At 40.6% G+C, this 22,146-nt stretch overlaps 4 protein-coding genes across 4 annotated transcripts; all 4 read right to left on the bottom strand.

Annotated features, from left to right (window-relative positions):
- Positions 1-1,161: 1,161 nt before the first annotated feature.
- Positions 1,162-4,463, bottom strand: LOC139649945 (protocadherin beta-15-like). The gene is made up of 2 exons (XM_071526454.1): positions 2,070-4,463; positions 1,162-1,194 (listed from the first exon to the last, which is right to left on the bottom strand). Exons 1-2 carry the CDS (start codon positions 4,461-4,463, stop codon positions 1,162-1,164), a joined length of 2,427 nt encoding a protein of 808 aa, XP_071382555.1.
- A 5,419-nt stretch (positions 4,464-9,882) lies between these two features.
- On the bottom strand, positions 9,883-12,330 carry LOC139649946 (protocadherin beta-15-like). The gene has a single exon (XM_071526455.1). The coding sequence runs from the start codon at positions 12,328-12,330 to the stop codon at positions 9,883-9,885; it is 2,448 nt and encodes an 815-aa protein (XP_071382556.1).
- Positions 12,331-13,545: 1,215 nt separating this feature from the next.
- Positions 13,546-15,957, bottom strand: LOC139649947 (protocadherin beta-15-like). The gene has a single exon (XM_071526456.1). The coding sequence runs from the start codon at positions 15,955-15,957 to the stop codon at positions 13,546-13,548; it is 2,412 nt and encodes an 803-aa protein (XP_071382557.1).
- A 2,154-nt stretch (positions 15,958-18,111) lies between these two features.
- Positions 18,112-20,661, bottom strand: LOC139649948 (protocadherin beta-15-like). Its single transcript, XM_071526458.1, has 2 exons — positions 18,271-20,661; positions 18,112-18,159 (listed from the first exon to the last, which is right to left on the bottom strand). The coding sequence occupies exons 1-2, from the start codon at positions 20,659-20,661 to the stop codon at positions 18,112-18,114; spliced, it is 2,439 nt and encodes an 812-aa protein (XP_071382559.1).
- Between the last annotated feature and the right edge of the window lie 1,485 nt (positions 20,662-22,146).

Raw genomic sequence — 22,146 nt, forward strand, 5'->3', positions numbered from 1 at the left:
ATACCAAAACGATATAAATAAATGATATCAGGCAATTGTATTCATGAAGTAAAACAGAGCATCCAGGGAATGCAACTAGGCTGTTATTTATTTATTTTGTATGTGTTATCAAAACGCAATCAATTACGTGTCATCAATAGGTTATAGTCAGGTCTTGTTTAGACTGGTAGAGGAGATTTGGATGCATGGCAAGGAGAGTGAAGGCACCATTATCGTGGATGAAAATTGTTTCTTCAAAGCCCAAAACACGCTGCAAACAAACTAAAACGGTCAAAGATCGCCTCCAACTCAAAATTACATCATGTGACTTTAAGTGTCACTGCTAATACGTCGTTGATAAAACTGTGGAATAAGCGGATACTAAATCATCCCATTGGAAAGAAACGAAACATCACGGACAACTGGATTTCTGCGGAGAAACACACTTTCCCACCGTAGTATTGCTTTAGAATCGCATTTATCATTCTCAGCATAAAACATTCATCCTTCATAATCCCATCATTTCACTCTGGCTACAGTAGGTAGAAGACCAGTCAGAAAAAAGTTTTAACAACGCTGTATAGTTGATGTACGTATGAATCAATATGTATGAAAATAACCTACAAGCGTGAGAGCAGAACTCATTCGCAAGTTTTCTTAAAATTTGTGTTCTTTGTAAATCAAGACTAAATCACATAGGACAGAAAATGACTGCTGCACTGGTCTCTATGGGTTGAAACTTTCAAGCATGTTGCACTTCTGACCATACCCCAATCAGCGGTGCCAAAGCAGGTGTTTTCCATTAGCTGTCGAAGGCAAAATATCTACTCACTGAACACATGACATCACTATGAGGTCTGTAATTACTTAAAGTGTTTGCATAAATAATAAAACTTAGCAGAAACTTTCCAACCACACGTAGATTTTTATTTTACCAAGAAAAAAAACTAATCCAGGTAAGAAAAAAACATGATGAATGGTGAAATGTTCGTGGAAACGTTTCTATACTTCAAAATTAAATCTGATTGCACGCACATTTCGTGAATGAGCCCCAATCCTCTCTACAAGTCTTAGGGAAATTCATTGCAGCTAACTGTAGCCTATTGGAAAGGATGTCCGAGGAAATTTAAGAAGGCGCTTTTAACACCGCACGTCATATAAATGCATAGATGCTCAGACGGATCAACCCCCCGGTAAACTCCCCCACTGCTTCCACTGGATAGTAAGACACATAAATACAATGACATTATGTTCTCACGGGTTACTTTAAGGGCTCAACAAGAAAAAAATAGAGGTTAACTATTTCTAAAAACAAAGCATGTCTGTGTTGATGCAATTCCAAACATCAATTGCATGAGACGTATCAAGCCCCAACAAAGTGGATGTCAAGGAAAGGAGCCTTACGTAATATTTGATCATATTGGAAAGTTTTACAAATGCAGAAAACCAAAACGTCGCAAAAGCAGCATGAACAATTGATTGGCAGTTCAGCACCATGGACAGAGACACTTAAGAATAATTCCGCGAATGAAATGATCTTCTGAGACGCAAACATCAGACAAGCAACATACAGACTGAGGACAGATAGATAGATAGATAGATAGATAGATAGATAGATAGATAGATAGATAGATAGATAGATAGATAGATAGAGCTCGTGAAATCCCTTAAAACCCGTCGCAAAAAATGAAGGCAAACCACAATAGGCACAACTACCCATTATAACGCACAAAGTACATTTAAAATCTAAGGTGTTCAGTCAACGTCGTCAGTGGGCTATGAGTTGGATAAGGAATCCCAAATAACACGTTTTCGCTTTTAAAGGACAAAAAAGGTGTGGTCAAAAATTACGCTTGAAATAATTCAGCGATTTATTTTAGAAAAGTCGACTCCACTGTTTCATAGGGTTATTCAATCACTGGGGCGTCCCAATGAGGTCAGTAGCCATTAAAAACACGCAAACATTTTTATGAACAGCATGGTTTGGACAAACCAAAACAGTTGTTTCTGTTGAATAAAAAAAACCTGAATAAGCGAACTCGGCAAGTTTGATAAATCTTGCCAAATTTAAATCTGAAACTTGCCCCTACCTCCGGGGAACCATCAGAATCTCCAAATGCCTCAGCAAAGTCAGATGGACTTTTCCTCAGAGTCTGGTCAGCAGGCAGGGTGCTGTCATTATAAGATCTCACGAACTTGAAGTCACTGGTTCTCGAACCCGTTGTCAAGTAGGCATCATAATTGTAAGTGCTACGTAAAGTTCCTGTGCCGTCAACCTCTGCGTAATTGGGAGGGAGATAAGCGCTGGGGATGGCGACCGCTCCGTCAAACAACAGTCTGGGCTTTCTCCTGCGACAAAACCTCACACCCAGGATGACAATAATGAAGGTCAGGAAAAAGGTGGAGACGGACACCAGCGCGATGATCAGATACGAGGTCAGCTTGGAATTATTATCATCATGAGACATATCTTTCAGTTCTGGCACCTCAGCCAAATTATCAGAAATTAGTAAAAACATGGCACATGTGGCAGAGAGAGAGGGCTGTCCGTTATCTTTCACTGCCACAATAAGGTTCTGTTTCATGTTGTCAGATTCGGAAATGTCCCGCTGTGTCCTGATTTCTCCGCTGTGGAGACCGATAGTGAAAAGTCCCGGATCAGTGGATTTGACGATATGATAGGACAGCCAGGCGTTCTGTCCGGAGTCTGCGTCCACTGATATCACCTTGGACACCAGAGAGCCTCCTTGCGCAGCTTTGGGGACCAGCTCGGTCATGAAGGAGTTGCCCTCTGGGGCGGGGTACAGTATCTGAGGAAAGTTGTCATTCAGATCCGTTATGAAGACACTGACGGTCACGTTGCTGCTGAGCGGAGGAGAACCGTTGTCTCTGGCCATCACGTGGACTTTAAAGCTCCTGAACTGTTCATAATCAAGCGACCTCACAGCGTGGATCACCCCCGTTTCTCCGTTTACTGATAGATAGGAAGATACTGGGGCGCCGTTCACCTCACCAGGTAAAATAGAATAAATCACTGTACCGTTTTGTCTCCAGTCTGGGTCTCGAGCAGTAACGGAGCATAAAGTGGAGCCAGGTTTGTTATTTTCAGTCACGTAAGTACTGTAGACCTGTTCCTCAAAAACAGGTGGGTTGTCGTTGACGTCGGCTACTGACAGCTGAATAGTTTTGGATGAGGACAGAGGCGGAGAGCCCTCGTCGGTGGCAGTGATTGTAATGTTGTAATCAGACACGACTTCACGGTCCAGTTGGCCCGTGGTCACCAGAGAATAGTAGTTTTTGATGGAAGGAACCAGCTTAAAAGGGACGTTTTGTTGAATGGAGCAGCGGACCTGTCGGTTATTCTCAGAGTCTCTATCCTGCACGTTAATGATGCCCACCTCTGTACCAGGTGACACGTTCTCTGGTATGGAATCAGTCAGGGATTTCAGATAAATCACTGGGGCGTTGTCATTCACATCTGAAATATCTATAATCACTTTTGTATCTGAGGAGAGACCATAGCCATCTTTGGCCTCAACAAACATTTCATATTTGGATCCCTCCTCATAGTCAATGTCACCTGTTACAATAATCTGGCCTGTTTTCTGATCGAGTGAAAAAAGCTTTCGTGACTTATCAGAGAGTCGGCTAAATTCATATGTAACTTCACCATTGACACCCTCGTCTGCGTCTGTTGCACTTACTGTAATTACTGGGGTTTTCAACGGAGAGTTTTCCGGCAGACTAGATTTATAAACCGCCTCGCTAAATACTGGGGCGTTATCATTAGCATCCAGTACAGTGACGTGAATGACTACAGTACCTGATTTCTGAGGAGAACCACCATCTAGAGCTGTGAGCAATAATTTCATTTCCTGCTGCTCCTCTCGGTCTAACTCCTTGTCTAAAACCAATTCGCCATATTTACTACCAGCAGTTGTTGTTTGAATATTCAGAACAAAGTGGTCATTTTGTTGCAAGCTGTAGCTCTCAACGGAATTCTGGCCTATATCTGCATCATGGGCTGCATTAACGCGATACCTAGCTCCTTTGCCAGCTGATTCTGTAATTTCCAGCTTTACTGTATCCTTCGGGAAAATGGGTGCATTATCGTTTATGTCTTGGATCTGCAGGGATAAACGGTGTAATTCTAAGGGACTCTCCAACAGCAAATCGAATTTAAAAATGCACGAAGGCTTGTCTCCACAATGCTCCTCTCTGTCTATTCTTTCTGCAACAATTAAATCCCCGCTTCGAAGATCGATACCACAATATTGTCTGTCGTTCGCTTCCGTGTCAATGCGAGCTTTGCGAGTAGACAATCTGCCCACGTCAAGACCGAGATCCTTGGCGATATTTCCAATAACAGATCCGCGCTTCATCTCCTCCGGTATAGAGTAGCTCAGGTCTCCATGTGCGTAGTGCAGGGCAGCGAAGAAAAAGACAAAGCCATAGCTTTGAAGAACGTACCCTCTGTGTACCATCCTCGTAACAACAGTAGCCTACTATCCACAAAACAATTGCTTGTAACTGTTGTTTCGAGCCAGCTCCAGAATGAATTTAAAATGCAATATTGGACCAAACTACCAGGATGAATGTAGGCCTTTCATACCATTTCTCGTCCGCACTGCATATGTAAAACCTCAGCTTTGTGATAGATCCTGATAACGGCTGCTGTGAAAAAGGAGACTAAATATTTTACTCCTATGTTGGTGTATAGTGACACCATGAGTACACATGAAGTATAACAGATTAACAGAGATGATTGAATTAATGTAAGTGAATACCCAATTAACTCATGTAGTCGTTTGACCTATAATTTTGATAATTTTAAACAAAAAATGAAATAAATTACTTGTATCAAATATAATAATCCGCATGCCGATACCCATAAGCAATTCGCTATTGTGTCAAATGGTAACAGTAGGACATATGATATTATCATAGCAAGAGTGGCAACTGTTCCTGGAAGATGCACAGTTAGGGGCTTTCAGCACCAAAAGAGGGGATGTTAATTAGCAGAAATTAAGCTCTTAAATTAAAGAATATTTAAAAGTATGTGGGCATTTATCAGTCAAGTTAACACTTTCTATGACGTATGTGTTTATAGCACATTATGAGTGTAGTTATAACACACTATAAACACGTTTACAATGACTTATGACACTATCTATAAGCAACTATTTATAGGTGGGGTAACGCTTTATTTTCCTGGTCCGCAATTTCCTAATAATTTCCTAGAAAGGAATTGCTAATTTCTTCATAGTATGTGTGACTTGGTAGGGTTTAGATGTAGTGTGTAACTTAATGTTCTGAATAGAAAGGGATATTGATGGTCGTGTGTGATATAAAGTAGTGTTGTTGATAACAAGGTGCAGGTGACAGCGACAGTAGTGTAGTGGACTTGGGTCTGCTCTGGGTCTGAGTATGGGCAAAGAGGGGGGTGTTTCTGGGACGCTAGGATACACCACTGAGCCTTCTTGAGGTGTCAATTCAACGAAACATCGGTGAAGGAGGGTGCCCATTTGATAACCTCAATGATTTGCCAACTCACTCGCCCTGAAACTGGAGTAGGTAGCTGGTGAATGTTGCTGCCTGTCTTATGGTGCTGTAGATTTATGACGGTGTAGCCTGATGTTTTCCACGGTACTCATTGGTATGGAAGTATAATTCTGTTAAGTTCTGAATTTGGCCTCTATATGAATGCTCACCTTGGATTATGGCACAAGTAACATCATATCCTGTGTATTGATAGATGCTAGTAAGTTTCCTGTAAAGGAGTTTCCAAGACAGAACCATGAAATTATGTAGTAGTTATATGGAAAATTAGAAATCAGACGAAGGAATTCAACAAATAACTATGTTATATAATTATATGGATAATGATTGGGTTACCAAATTGACCTTTGCATATTATTTTTCCAAAAAATAGTTTTGTAGTTCTTTCCAGGAAATTATTTTAGAAATTTACAGTATCTTTTCGACTCCACCAGACTGCTTATATTTTCTATATGACTACTACATAATTTCATGGTTTGTTCCAGCCAAGCTCCTAAGAAATTATCAGTTCCTTTCTAGGAAATTATTAGGAAATTGTGGACCCAGAAAATAAAGCGTTACCCTTTATGACCAGCAATTCATGTGTTTTTGTTTACTTTTAAGTAATGTGGGAAACCACGTTTTTCTCATTTAAATGATTCACTCATTTCCCAACCTAGGTAATTTACAAAGTGTTACTGTTAATCTTCCCAAAAATGCAACTTTATTTTAATGTCAAAAAATGACCGTTTTGCGCCCTAATAATTATCAGTTAAGTGATTACCTATCAATCAATTAAAAATATAATGTGATTAATGAATTTGATGTTTAAATGACATGACTATAACAATGCGTATGATAAATATTAAACAAGTAATTAAATGAGTCACTTAATAATTCCATTGCAAAATTCTGGTGAATAGGAGAGCTACCATAAACATGGTCAACTTTGGCTTGCTACCAGCAATTAGCTAGCAAGCTAGTTGCTAGTACATTCAGCAAAGCCAGGTTTCTCAAAAGAGAAAATGTTGAATGGTGTGCACATCCAACCCAAGTTGGGTACAGGTGCAGGACAAAAACAACAACTTACAAAGAGACAAGGAAGGATGTCCACGCACTGAATATAAGCTCCCAAAGAATTGAATGCAACGTTTCGACCGGCAAGGTAGGTTGTAGGTTTCTCAAAAGAACCATCAATAAGATCTTACCCAGCTGACTTAAAATGTTCTAAGTTGATTTCATTGCCAAAAATTATTGATAAACCACTAAGTGATATTAGTTACATTAGTTACACAGTTATATAAGCACTTATTAATCAATCACATTAATGAATCAAGAAGGACATTATTAACTGACAATTTATCATTACATCACAGTTTATGTATTCATTACCTCTCTGTTAGCCACTGGTAATTATAATGCTAATGAATTATGTTGCATGTATGCTCACATTAAGAAGTGACATGGGAACATACCAGTAGTCACAGGTTAGTTCCGCTAATTACACTAATCATGTATGGCTTTATTTGCTCCTCCATTGTACGGCCCCTTGGAGAAGACAGTCCTGTGGACTACCTGGTAATTTTCAAACATCCTCCATCATGTGCAGATGTTCAGTCTTCCTTATCATGCTCAAAAGTTGTTTTAATGTTTTGAATATTAATTAATCCTTACTTATTGTTATTTGACCATTACATACTACTCTGAGTGCCCCTCCAATAAAGTGTAGATCGATACTACATTACTTAAAGTATTGACTTATGACTAAGATATGGCTAGTTACTGTCACTTCTGTTTGTGAATGAATCTAAAATATTTGGTCACACTTTAGTCCAATGTTGATACTCAACTGCCAATCAAGTGACTATAATGTGCCACTAAAACGTTTACTAAGTTTCAAGTGATACTCATAATTGAGTCATGTTCGAGTTAGGTTTGTGTTTTACTGGCACTTTGTTGAACATATACTTTTTGTCACCTGATAGTTAAGTATCAACATTGGACTATCCAAATAAAGTGTTACCAAATATCTTGTCTTTCTAGTCATGTAAAGAAAACAAACTACCTACTAAACAAATTCAAATGGGCTGAATCTAATGAATGTGATGAAAGTGAACATATTGAGCATAGTGTTGTAGTGTTTAAATGCAGAGTCCAGATTTGGGGCTCAATCTGGAGTTATTTGTAATGGCTATTAACTCAACTTGGACTCAGCAGTAGATGAATTGGACTCAAATGCTCATGGGTTTGGCAGTATACAGGTATGGAAAAAAGGGCACTGACTGAGAATATGTTTAACTCTATTGTAAGTATTAAACATTGCATTTTTCACTCAACAATTTCAAAAAGTTTTTTGTGTCCAAATCATTCTCTCTTGTCAGGCTTACCTGACAACCGAATTAGCAGTATTAGCTGGAAAGCTAACTCTCTAGTTAAGCCCTATTTCATTTCTTGTTGATTTTTGTATTTTGTTTGTTAACACTAGGTGCATGGTAATGTTAATAGCATTACTGAGTGATGTATATTCCTCCTTCTGCAAACCCCCGTCTCATAGTATTGGATCTGGTCTTAAGTCTATGTGCACTTGTCACTGTGCACTGCCAAGTTCCCTGAGCAGAATGTGACCGTTACTCATTTGTATGTTCTCATCATATTTTAAGGGCCATTGACATTGCTTTTTATTTTAAAGCAGCTTAACTCAGACTGAGCTGAAACACTACCATTGCAAATTGGTCTTGGACTCTGTTTCGGATTCGATGGTTCAGCAAACACACAGATGGTGACAAATGAAGACATGAAAACAATCTTCATATTACAAAATAGGGCTATTGATTGGAATGGTGTAAGAACCATAATGTAGTTCCCTTGGCAGGATTTTTATATTTCAGATTATGATCATTATCTCATCCAAGCAGAAACAATAATTAAAGGAAAGCACGACTGTCATCAAAGAGACCTCATATCCCACTCTAGTGGCCTACATCCCCTAGTAGAACAATTGTGTTGGACTAATGTATTTTAAGTTGAGAAGAAAAACATGATTTCTAAATATTGTTTTCCTCAGTGGTAAAGCACTGTGCCAATAAAAAGTTATACAACATTAGAGTGAAAATTTGAGAGGTAATCAATAGTCCAAGTATTTAAATAACCCAGGGGAAGAAAGAGTAGATATTTTGCCAATCTACATATTTAGCACTACATGAGCACAAACTGGTCTCCACCAAACCTAAACACAAATTTACAAAACATACACAAAATGGGAGTGCTAATAATATATTCCATTACATTTTTTTCTCACCAAATATAGATCATATTTATTTCTCCATTCTTGAGACAATCTGCCTCGAGTTTCAATTAACACTCTATCAATATTCTATATCTATATTTAATATCTATTAAATATCTCGCTGTATCAAGAGAGAAGATACAACCTGAGACAAAACATTACTTTATCAGGGAAAACCTGAGTTGCATCACAATAAAATCCACAAAATAAACATTAATGATCACACTGATAAAAACACACATGCAATCCATGCAATCCATAAGTGAAAGGCATATTCCACACGGTGTTGGATTATTAAAATGCAGAGTCCACTCTACATTGAAATGCCATTAAAACATATTACAGGGACCTCACACAGGCTTTGTTAGCAGGAAAAGCAGAATAAGATTAGCTATGAAAAAATACACAGATCAAAAATCTTTACTCGACTTGCATATGAAATCCGGTTAACTCTGAAATATGTTATGAAATGAGGGTAGGGGTTATTTACTTTGATAATCTGAGCATATATTATGATGAACAGAGAGTGTTCCATCTAACAAGTCTGGATATTCATATGGTTTACACAAGACAAATAAGGTAGCATGTCCATATGTGTATGAAAAAACATATGCATGCTGACGTAGATTTTTCACAAGATACCAAAAAAAGTCAACAGAAAGCTACTGTTGGCAACCAAATAGAGGGTGGTAGAGGTAATCAAGACATTACATTCTAGTAGGGGGTTTATTCAACTCTGTAGATTTCTCATCTACAACAAACATTTTTTTTGTTTTTTTTTTGTTTTTAAATAATTTCACCCCCTTCATTTTGTTACTCATAATACTGAATGATGGAGTTCCCAGCAAAAATGAATTAGTCGGTGATGGAAAGGTTTCAAGAATAATGAACTGAAAGGAAACCTCCACTTAAAGACATGATTAACATGTGATATTTATGTTAACTTGAACTGTTCAGTCAAAATTTGTGGACATAAATATCTAGCAAATTTTAAAAAAGCGTACTGAGGTAAAATCCCATTGGGCACAAGAATCAATTATTATGATCAACATAGCTGATTCAAACCAAAATGGTTATTTCTAATCACCTACAGGAGAAGCCGATTGAAACCTGAAACTTGTTCCTACCTCCGGAAAACCATCACAATCTCCAAATACATCAGCAAAGTCTGTTGGACTTTTCCTCAGAGTCTGGTCTGCAGGCAGTGTGTTGTCATTGTAAGATCTCACGAACTTGAAGTCACTAGTTCTGGAACCCGTTGTCAAGTAGGCGTCGTAATTGTAAGTGCTGCGTAAAGTTCCTGTGCCGTCAACCTCTGCGTAATTGGGAGGGAGATAAGCGCTGGGGATGGCGACCGCTCCGTCAAACAACAGTCTGGGCTTTCTCCTGCGACAAAACCTCACACCCAGGATGACAATAATGAAGGTCAGGAAAAAGGTGGAGACGGACACCAGCGCGATGATCAGATATGAGGTCAGCTTGGAGTTCCTTTCATCATGAGACATATCTTTCAGTTCTGGCACCTCAGCCAAATTATCAGAAATTAGTAAAAACATGGCACATGTGGCAGAGAGAGAGGGTTGTCCGTTATCTTTCACTGCCACAATAAGGTTCTGTTTCATGTTGTCAGATTCGGAAATGTCCCGCTGTGTCCTGATTTCTCCGCTGTGGAGACCGATAGTGAAAAGTCCCGGATCAGTGGATTTGACTATATGATAGGACAGCCAGGCGTTCTGTCCGGAGTCTGCGTCCACTGCTATCACCTTGGACACAAGAGAGCCTCCGTGCGCAGCTTTGGGGACCAGCTCGGTCATGAATGAGTTGCCCTCTGGGGCGGGGTACAGTATCTGAGGAGAGTTGTCATTCAGATCCGTTAAGAAGACACTGACGGTCACGTTGCTGCTGAGCGGAGGAGAACCGTTGTCTCTGGCCATCACGTGGACTTTAAAAGTCCTGAACTGTTCATAATCAAACGACCTCACAACATGGATCACCCCAGTGTCGCCGTTAACGGACAGATAGGAGGACACTGGGGCGCCGTTCACCTCACCAGGTAAAAGCGAATAAATCACTGTGCCGTTTTGTCTCCAGTCTTGGTCTCGAGCAGTAACGGAACATAACGTTGAGCCAGGTTTGTTATTTTCAGCAACGTAGGCGCTGTAGGACTGTTCCTCAAACACAGGTGGGTTGTCGTTGACGTCGGCTACTGACAGCTGAATAGTTTTGGATGAGGACAGAGGCGGAGAGCCCTCGTCGGTGGCAGTGATTGTAATGTTGTAATCAGACACGACTTCACGGTCCAGTTGGCCCGTGGTCACCAGAGAATAGTAGTTTTTGATGGAGGGAACCAACTTAAATGGAACGTTTTGCTGAATGGAGCAGCGGACCTGTCGGTTATTCTCAGAGTCTCTATCCTGCACGTTAATGATGCCCACCTCTGTACCAGGTGACACGTTCTCTGGTATGGGATTAGTCAGAGATTTTAAATATATCACAGGAGCGTTATCATTTACATCGGTGATATCTATTATAACTTTTGCATTTGAGGTAAGACCATATCCATCCTTTGCCTCAATTCGCATTTCATACGTTGTCCCTTCCTCAAAATCAATAGGCCCGCTTACTTGTATTACGCCAGTTTTCTGGTTCACTGCAAATAATTTGGCAGCTAAATCAGAAATGCGGCTGAACTCATAAGATACCTCTCCATTCAGTCCCTCATCAACATCAGTAGCACTCAATCTAACCACTACAGTATCTACATCAGAGTTTTCAGGCAGACTAGCTTTATAGACGGCCTGGCTAAACACTGGGGCGTTATCATTGGCATCCAGAACAGTGATTTGTATGACTACAGTACCTGATCTCTGAGGAGAGCCACCATCCAGAGCTGTCAACAATAAGCTCATCTCCCTTTTTTCCTCCCGGTCTAATTCTTTGTATAGTATTAATTCACTATACTTCCCCCCGTCTGCATTGGTATTAACTTTTAGGTCAAAATTGTCATTTCTTTCCAGTTTGTAACTCTGCACGTCGTTTTCATTTATGTCTGCGTCGTTAGCCTCATTTATAGGGAAGCGTGCTCCTTTGACGGCGGATTCACTAATTTCTATTCTCACTAAATCCTTCGGGAATATGGGCGCGTTGTCATTGATGTCCTGAATGTGAAGTAATACGTGATGCATTTCCAAGGGTCCTTCTAAGACTAACTCAAATCTAATGATACATGAAACCTTTTCGCCACAAAGCTCCTCTCTGTCAATTCTCTCAGCTACAACCAAATCCCCGTTCCGAGTATTAATGTCACAAAATTGTTTACGGTTCCCTTCAATATCGATACGAGCATTTCGAGAGGACAATCTTCCCACCTCAAGTCCGAGATCTTTGGCTATATTCCCAATAACAGATCCGCGTTTCATCTCCTCTTGAATGGAATAGGTCACGTCTCCATAAACGAGGTGCAGCGTTTGAATAAAGACAACACAGCCGCATAAAAGGCCGAGGGGGGAGAATCCTTTGTTTCCCATTTAGACACAAAACCTCCACAGCTTACAGGACAGTCCACATTTATTATTGTTCAGAAACAAAGGCAACCCCAGTCAGCGTTGATGTTACTCAGAACTGCACCAAGAAAATCTGATCGAACCCTCCACGACATTAATCTAAAGACAAGAAGGTCCAGATTAAATGACGATACAGTAGGTGGGGATGTGTTATTCTTGAACTGGTGAACAGCGACACGGTGAGTCCTTTTTAATAGTTACACGTAACAGAGCAACACAAAAAAAGATATTGATAAAGCTGCGTCCCTCGAATATAACGGTATTGGTGACCTAAAACCATGCAAACCACGCTCCTATAAGAAAGTAATATAGTAATAAAAATAGTTTAATATTAAAACAAAAGTTTTACAAACAAGAGCACGTGGATCTTTAGACAAATACACGGTTGGGTGTTCTTGCAAGACTGTTGTTTTCATTCCCCTCTGCTACAAGCATCTGACCAAACAGCCATTCGATCAGCGCCACGGAGAGCTACAGTTTTCAAATATGGTAACGAATGAGAATTTTTCTCACTTCTGAAAAACTCTCTCGGTTATAGATAATGATGTTGTGATATTTTTGCAACAAAACCTACATGGTACCATGCTGATCTCATAACACCCCTCTAATTTAAGATTGCAGTCTTATGTGATCACGAGAAAACACGCTACAAGTCATACATTTTAAGATCACTGCTTGCAGCACTAATCAAACTACCGTTGATCATCATATCGCATAAAACGCAATGGCCAAATTTAACATCACTGACAGTATGCAAAAACCCGAATAAATATGATCAGATTCAGTTATTGAAAAGACAGCCAGTCAAAGGATAATTATTTTACAATTTTCAAATAAATACAGTACACTAAAACACCTTGCAAATTACATCTCCACATTAAATTATGAGATCCATTTGCCGCAAGTTAAACGGAAGAGACCCACATAAAAAGGCAATCTGCAAAGCGGATGATTAATTTTGACATAGTAGTACAATCACCGAAGAGAGACAATATGTGGTTTCACAATCAAGTCTAATTTACCACTACTTTGTAGCTAGATTATATGCCTTCTACGTAAGTAACAACAAAACGTGTACTGTCAAAACTCATTCAAGCCACGTCTTAAAACAATCACGCAGGGAGGTGAAATAAAAGGTATAAAAAGCGGATGTAATACTCATAGGTATATCATATTCATTCATGTCCACTTTAAACGTACCTCTGTGGAAACCACGGAGTCTCCAAATATCCCATCAAAGTCTGCTGGACTTTTTCTTAGAGTCTGGTCAGCAGGCAGTGTGTTGTCATTGTAAGATCTCACGAACTTGAAATCACTGGTTCTAGAACCCGTTGTCAGGTAGGCGTCATAATTGTACGTGCTGCGTAAAGTTCCTGTGTCGTCAACATCTGTGTAATTGGGAGGGAGATAAGCGCTGGGGATGGCGACCGCTCCGTCAAACAACAGTCTGGGCTTTCTCCTGCGACAAAACCTCACACCCAGGATGACAATAATGAAGGTCAGGAAAAAGGTGGAGACGGACACCAGCGCGATGATCAGATAAGATGTTAGTTTGGAATTGCTCTCATCGTAAGACATATCTTTCAGCTCCGGTACTTCAGCCAAGTTATCAGAAATGAGTAAATACATGGCACAGGTGGCAGAGAGAGAGGGCTGTCCGTTATCTTTCACTGCCACAATAAGGTTCTGTTTCATGCTGTCAGATTCAGAAATGTCCCGCTGTGTCCTGATCTCTCCGCTGTGGAGACCAATGTTGAAAAGTCCAGGATCAGTGGATTTGACTATATGATAGGACAGCCAGGCGTTCTGTCCGGAGTCCGCGTCCACTGCTATCACCTTGGACACCAGAGAGCCCCCGTGCGCAGCTTTGGGGACGAGCTCGGTCATGAAGGAGTTGCCCTCCGGGGCGGGGTACAGTATCTGAGGAGAGTTGTCGTTCACATCTGTTATGAAGACACTGACCGTCACGTTGCTGCTGAGCGGAGGAGAACCGTTGTCTCTAGCCATCACGTGGACTTTAAAGCTCTTGAACTGTTCATAATCAAACGATCTCACAGCGTGGATCACCCCCGTGTCTCCGTTAACGGACAGATAGGACGACACCGGGGCACCGTTCATCTCACCAGGTAAAAGAGAATAAATCACTGTACCGTTTTGTCTCCAGTCTGGGTCTCGAGCAGTAACGGAACATAACGTGGAGCCAGGTTTGTTATTTTCAGTCACATAGGTGCTGTAGGACTGTTCCTCAAACACAGGTGGGTTGTCGTTGACGTCGCCTACTGACAGCTGAACACTTTTAGAGGAGGACAGAGGAGGAGTGCCCTCGTCGGTAGCAGTGATTGTAATGTTGTAATCAGACATTAGTTCACGGTCCAGTTGGCCCGTGGTCACCAGAGAATAGTAGTTTTTGATGGAGGGAACCAACTTAAAAGGGACGTTTTGTTGAATGGAGCAGCGGACCTGTCGGTTATTCTCAGAGTCTCTATCCTGCACGTTAATGATGCCCACCTCTGTACTAGGAGGGGTGTTTTCTGGTATGGGATTAGTGACTGATTTCAGATATATCACTGGGGCGTTGTCATTTACATCAGTGATATCGATCATTACTTTCGAATCAGATGAAAGCCCATACCCATCTTTGGCGTCTATGCGCATCTCATACTTAGAATCACTCTCGAAATCGATTGGTCCTATTACTTTTATCTCTCCAGTTACACTGTTCAATGAGAATACTTTTTTCGCCCTCTCTGAAATGCGACTAAATTCATATGTCACCTCTCCGTTGACTCCCTCGTCTGCATCAGTGGCGCTCACAGTAACGACTACAGTGTCTAGAAGAGAGTTTTCAGATAGACTGGCTTTATAGACGGCCTGGCTAAACACTGGGGCGTTATCATTGGCATCCAGTACAGTGACGTGTATAATAGCTGTTCCTGATCTTTGTGGATTGCCTCCATCAACTGCAACGAGCACGAGATTTAAATTATGTTGTTTTTCTCTGTCTAGCTCTTTGTCCAATACCAACTCGACGTTCTTAGACCCATCAGTATCGCCACGAACAGACAAAACAAAATTGTCATTCTTTTGTAAACTGTATAGCTGAACCGTATTTTGTCCGATGTCCGCGTCATGTGCCTCGTTAACTCGATATCGAGCTCCTTTGTCGGCTGATTCTCTTATTTCCAGTTTTATTGTATCCTTCGGGAAAATTGGTGAATTGTCATTTACGTCCTGAATAAGGAGTGAAATACGATGCAGCTCCAAAGGGCTCTCTAGGACCAATTCGAATTTAAGCATACACGAAACCTTCTCTCCACACAGCTCCTCTCTGTCAATCCTTTCTCCGACGACAACACTTCCCGTTTTCAAATCAATTTCACAATAACGCTTGTAGTCTTCTTCGGTATCAATACGGGCCTTACGAGCAGACAATCTCCCATTATCCAGCCCGAGATCCTTGGCTATATTTCCAACAATGGATCCACGTTTCATCTCCTCCGGAATAGAATAGCTCAGGTCTCCAGTGGTAAATTGGACGATGAGAGAAAGGCCACACACAAGGTCTAGCAGCGATTTTCTTTTGTGTCCCATTGTTTCTCAGGAACTATGATACGGACACGACAGTTATCCTAGCCGCTATAGGTTATTCCAGAATTGCTCTTGAAAGAAGGGTATTATATCTCCATAATAAAATGAAAAGGTATTGGTAAAAGCCACCTACACCGTTTCTACAGCAATGGCACCTTTGCTTTTTAGACCAGGATTACTCTTATATTGCAGTGGGTGGAGACGTGAACCTGTCTCATATCAGCAAGTGAACAGCGACCCCGTGGGTTTATTACACATATTACACATAAATGATTGCTAAATCAACATAAGTTGCCATTGTTTCTATCATCATCCAATCAAAACCCAAATGCCTATTTATTGCAGTCGTCATATGGAAACATAAATCACATTAACCAAAACAAATAAACAAAAATAATAAGTAATCAATGTCAAACTTTTGACCTTGAAACACGCTCACAGTGAAAACAGCTTTCAGCACCATGGACAGAGATTCAATGGAAAGTAATCCTTGATCATTGTCACACTTGTTTCCACCAACTGTTATTTCGACTGAACACCTGACTTAACGACCAACTTTTGGTCACAGGATTACCATCACAAATGTGTTCACTAAACTATAAGTGAGAAATATAAGCTATTAAAATATTCACAAACTGACAACAGGGAAAAGGTATTCCCATATTTAGCATCTTGAGGTATATTAGCCCACTGACAAAATTCAGTTCACTGTCAAAATCGCAACTCTATCACAGTTATTAACATAAAATCTAAGATTATTTAACATTTAAAAAACATATATCCAAAATCATGGGTTAGGACTATTTTAATCTGAAATAAGACACATAGAAATGGAAACAGCTGGTGCAGCGACTGTCAGAATGAATGACACGACTAACGCGGTGAACTCCTCAGAGTCTTTGAATGTCCCAGTAATGGCATGTATGAGAGGAAAGGTGGGCCATGTATTATCTTGTTTTTTCTGCAAGTCCTTGCGTCGCTTAAAGATTGAACAAAAAATATAAAATATATACGTATATAAGTATGTGTATATATACACATACATATTCATAAAATAAAATCTTCCCAGGGCATGTGTGCGGGTCAAGCAATGTCTGAAGACTACTTCGCCACGTTATTTTTAGTAGTAGCAATAGTACTATCATCATCATCATCGTCGTCATCAGATTATGTATTATCGAACATACGATTTGTTTGATTTTTCATAAAGAAGTGAAACCTGAAAATTGGGTAAAGCCGACACTTCTTAATCAACATTTTACCCTTAACCCATGTTATGTGTTTGGGTAAAATTTGACCATTTTCGTCTTTTTTTGTCATAAATCCTGTTTATTCCATCTGGTTGGCCTAAGGCTTCGTGACATCCTCAACAAGAGGCATACAAACACAAACTAATTGTGGTCACCACCTTCATTGAATTTGAGTGTTCCTTTAAGATTTACAACTTCGGTGTTTTGGGTCAAATTTGACCCGACATGGGAAATTGATGGGTGAGCTACAATAAGCATCAAATAATATAAAAACAGAGTACAGTCATCAGTGTGGTTATGTAGTAGTTCTGAAACTGTGTTTTCTGTTAATCCAGCAGATGATTTTATTACTCACAAACTAACTCGCACAAAACACTGACCAATATTGCAAAGCCATATTGCAATCACAGTGATTACCCATACCTCCGATACAATGGCAAAACTTCCAAAGCTATTTCAAGTAATGAGCAAAACGTGTCACACATAGCCGGACAACTCAAGGGGAAAGGAATGTATTTAACGGAAATTAAATTGAGGAAGACTGGCATGGGTGGCGTGGTTTTCACGTGATAAATATAATGGCACATTACACCACAAGAACAAATGCGTGGTCTAAAAGAGATAATATAACTGCTCATGTCTCAAATAGTCTAATGTATACTGAAGTTTCTGCATGCATGTCTACTCGTTGGTGGGGCCATGCTACTGGAAAACTCGAAAGGAATATTGTTTAAAAGCATATACCAAAACGTAACATTAAATTGAGGCCTACCTCTGGAGGCTCCTCTGACTGACCAAACGTCTCAGCAAATTCCGTTTTACTTTTGTACTGTTGTAACTGAGACCACAAAATTAAATGTAAACGACTCCCACTGAGGTCAAAAGCCATTAAAACAAGCATAAATTCTTATAAACAGCATGGTTTGGACAAACCAAAACGGTTGCTTGTATACACCTACAGGGGAAAGAGGAATACAAATGTGAATATTTTAAACGAAACTGTAAATTGTCTGACTCAACAAGTTTTACATATCGTGTCCAATTGAAATCTAAAACTTGCCCCTACCTCCGGGGAACCATCAGAATCTCCGAATGCCTCAGCGAAGTCAGATGGACTTTTCCTCAGAGTCTGGTCAGCAGGCAGCGTGCTGTCATTGTAAGATCTCACGAATTTGAAGTCACTGGTTCTAGAACCCGTTGTCAAGTAGGCGTCATAATTGTACGTGCTGCGTAAAGTTCCTGTGCCGTCAACCTCTGCGTAATTGGGAGGGAGATAAGCGCTGGGGATGGCGACCGCTCCGTCAAACAACATTCTGGGCTTTCTCCTGCGACAAAATCTCACACCCAGTATGACAATAATGAAGGTCAGGAAAAAGGTGGAGACGGACACCAGCGCGATGATCAAATAATATGTTAATTTGGAATTGCTCTCATCATAAGACATATCCTTCAGTTCTGGCACTTCTGCCAAGTTATCAGAAATGAGTAAATACATGGCACAGGTGGCAGAGAGAGAGGGCTGTCCGTTATCTTTCACTGCCACAATAAGGTTCTGTTTCATGCTGTCAGATTCAGAAATGTCCCGCTGTGTCCTGATCTCTCCGCTGTGGAGACCAATACTGAAAAGTCCAGGATCGGTGGATTTGACTATATGATATGACAGCCAGGCGTTCTGTCCGGAGTCCGCGTCCACCGCTATCACTTTGGACACCAGAGAGCCTCCGTGCGCAGCTTTGGGGACGAGCTCGGTCATTAAAGAGTTGGCTTCCGGGGCGGGGTACAGTATCTGAGGAGAGTTGTCATTCACATCTGTTATGAAGACACTGACGGTCACGTTGCTGCTGAGCGGAGGAGAACCGTTGTCTCTGGCCATCACGTGGACTTTAAATCTCCTGAACTGTTCATAATCAAACGATCTCACAGCGTGGATAACTCCCGTGTCTCCGTTAACAGACACATAGGAGGATGCCGGTGCCCCGTTCACCTCACCAGGTAAAAGAGAATAAATCACTGTACCGTTTTGTCTCCAGTCTGGGTCTCGAGCAGTAACGGAACATAACGTGGAGCCAGGTTTGTTATTTTCAGTCACATAGGTGCTGTAGGACTGTTCCTCAAACACAGGTGGGTTGTCGTTGACGTCGCCTACTGACAGCTGAACACTTTTAGAGGAGGACAGAGGAGGAGAGCCCTCGTCGGTAGCAGTGATTGTAATGTTGTAATCAGACACTAGTTCACGGTCCAGTTGGCCCGTGGTCACCAGAGAATAGTAGTTTTTGATGGAGGGAACCAACTTAAAAGGGACGTTTTGTTGAATGGAGCAGCGGACCTGTCGGTTATTCTCAGAGTCTCTATCCTGCACGTTAATGATGCCCACCTCTGTACTAGGAGGGATGTCTTCTGGTATGGGATTAGTGACTGATTTCAGATATATCACTGGGGCGTTGTCATTTACATCAGTGATATCTATTATTACTTTCGAATCAGATGAAAGCCCATACCCATCTTTGGCGTCTATGCGCATCTCATACTTAGAATCACTCTCGAAATCGATTGGTCCTATTACTTTTATCTCTCCAGTTACACTGTTCAATGAGAATACTTTTTTCGCCCTCTCTGAAATGCGACTAAATTCATATGTCACCTCTCCGTTGACTCCCTCGTCTGCATCAGTGGCGCTCACAGTAACGACTACAGTGTCTAGAAGAGAGTTTTCAGATAGACTGGCTTTATAGACGGCCTGGCTAAACACTGGGGCGTTATCATTAGCATCCAGTACAGTGACGTGTATAATAGCAGTTCCTGATCTTTGTGGATTGCCTCCATCAACTGCAACGAGCACTAGATTCAAATCATGTTGTTTTTCTCTGTCTAGCTCTTTGTCCAATACCAGCTCGACGTTCTTAGACCCATCAGTATCGCCACGAACAGACAAAACAAAATTGTCATTCTTTTGTAAACTGTATAGCTGAACCGTATTTTGTCCGATGTCCGCGTCATGTGCCTCGTTAACCCGATATCGAGCTCCTTTCACGGCTGATTCGGTTATTTCCAGTTTTATTGTATCCTTCGGAAAAATGGGTGAATTATCATTTACATCCTGGATAAGCAGTGAAATACGATGCAGCTCCAAAGGGCTCTCTAGGACCAACTCGAATTTAAGCATACACGAAACCTTCTCTCCACACAGCTCCTCTCTGTCAATCCTTTCTCCGACGACAACACTTCCCGTTTTCAAATCAATTTCACAATAACGCTTGTAGTCTTCCTCGGTATCAATACGGGCCTTACGAGCAGACAATCTCCCATTATCCAGCCCGAGATCCTTGGCTATATTTCCAACAATGGATCCGCGTTTCATCTCCTCTGGAATAGAATAGCTCAGGTCTCCAGTGGTAAATTGGACGATGAGAGCAAAGCCGCATGCAAGGCCCAGCAGCAATTTTCCTTTGTTTCCCATTTTTTCTCAGGAACTATGATACGGACACGACAGTTATCCTAGCCGCTATAGGTTATTCCAGAATTGCTCTTGAAAGAAGGGTACTGTATCTCCATAATAAAATGGAAAGGTATTGGTAAAAAGCCACCTATACCGTTTCAACAGAAATGGCACCTTTGCTTTTTAGACTAGGACTACTCTTTCGTTGCAGTGGGTGGAGACGTGAACCTATCTCATAACAGCAAGTGAACAGCGACCCCGTGGGTTTATTACACATATTACACATAAACGACTGATAAATCAGCATGAGTTGCCATAATTGCTATCATGATCCAATTGAAACCCAAACGTATATTTATTGTTTTACAGTTAAAAGGAAACAAATCACACTCTCCAAAAAAAAGAGTAACAGATGTCAAAGTTTTGGCGTTGAAGTGCTCTCATAGTGAAAACAGCATTCAGCACCATGGACAGAGTTTTAGTGGAAAGTAAACCTTGATAATTATTACACTTGTTTCTTCCAACTGTTATTTGGACCGTACGGCCAACTTTTGGTTACAGGTCTACCATCAGAAAGGTGTGCACTAAGCTATAAGGGACAACTGAAAAAAAATAAAATATTTACCAACTGACGACTGGAAGCTCACTGACAAAGGACAGTTCACCGTCAAAATCCTGACACTTGCTACCTTAGTTATTAATATGAAATCTAAGATTTAACATTTTAAAGAAAAATATACAAAATCATGGGTTAGGAGTAATTTAATCTGAAATAAGACAAACAGAAATGGAAACAGCTGGTGCAGCGACTGCCAGAATGAATGACGACCAAGTCTTCGAATGTCACAGTAGTGGCATGTATTAGAGGAAAGGTGGGCCATGTATTATCTTGTTTTCTCTGTGAGCCCTTGCATTGCTTAAAGATTGAACAAACAAAGAAATAAACAGAGAAATAAATGAATAAATCTTCCCAGGGCAGGTCAAGCAATATCTGAAAACCACTTCTGCACGTTATTTTTGATAGTAGTAGTAGTATCAGCATCATCATCATCATCATCATCACCATCAGATTAAGGCATACTTGTCGAACATAAGAGCTGTTTTATTTTCATAGAGAAGGGACACCTGCAAATTGGATGAGGCTGAGAGTTCTTAAACATTTTAACCTTAAATCATCTGATGTGTTTGGATCAAATTTGACAATTTTCATCTTTATTTTGTCATAAAACCTGTTTCTTGCATCTGATCGGCATAAGGCTTCATGACATCCGCAATAACACAAAAAAAAATAGTGGTCACCCCCCTTCATTGAATTTTGAGTGTTCATTTGAGATTTTCTACAACTTCGGTGTTTTAGGTAAAATTCGACCCGACATGGGAACTTGATGGGTGAGACTATAATAAATATCGAATAATATCAAATCAGAGTACCGTCATCAGCGTAGCTGTAGTTTTGAAACAAGTGTTTTCTGCTAATCCAGCAGATGGTTCTCTTCCCTCCTTTCT

This window comes from Centroberyx affinis, unplaced genomic scaffold (assembly GCF_046629955.1).
Source record: "Centroberyx affinis isolate AG114_WGS23_722 - 3 ecotype Tasmania unplaced genomic scaffold, CSIRO-AGI_Caff_v1 ptg001411l_1, whole genome shotgun sequence".
NCBI classification, from domain to species: domain Eukaryota; kingdom Metazoa; phylum Chordata; class Actinopteri; order Beryciformes; family Berycidae; genus Centroberyx; species Centroberyx affinis.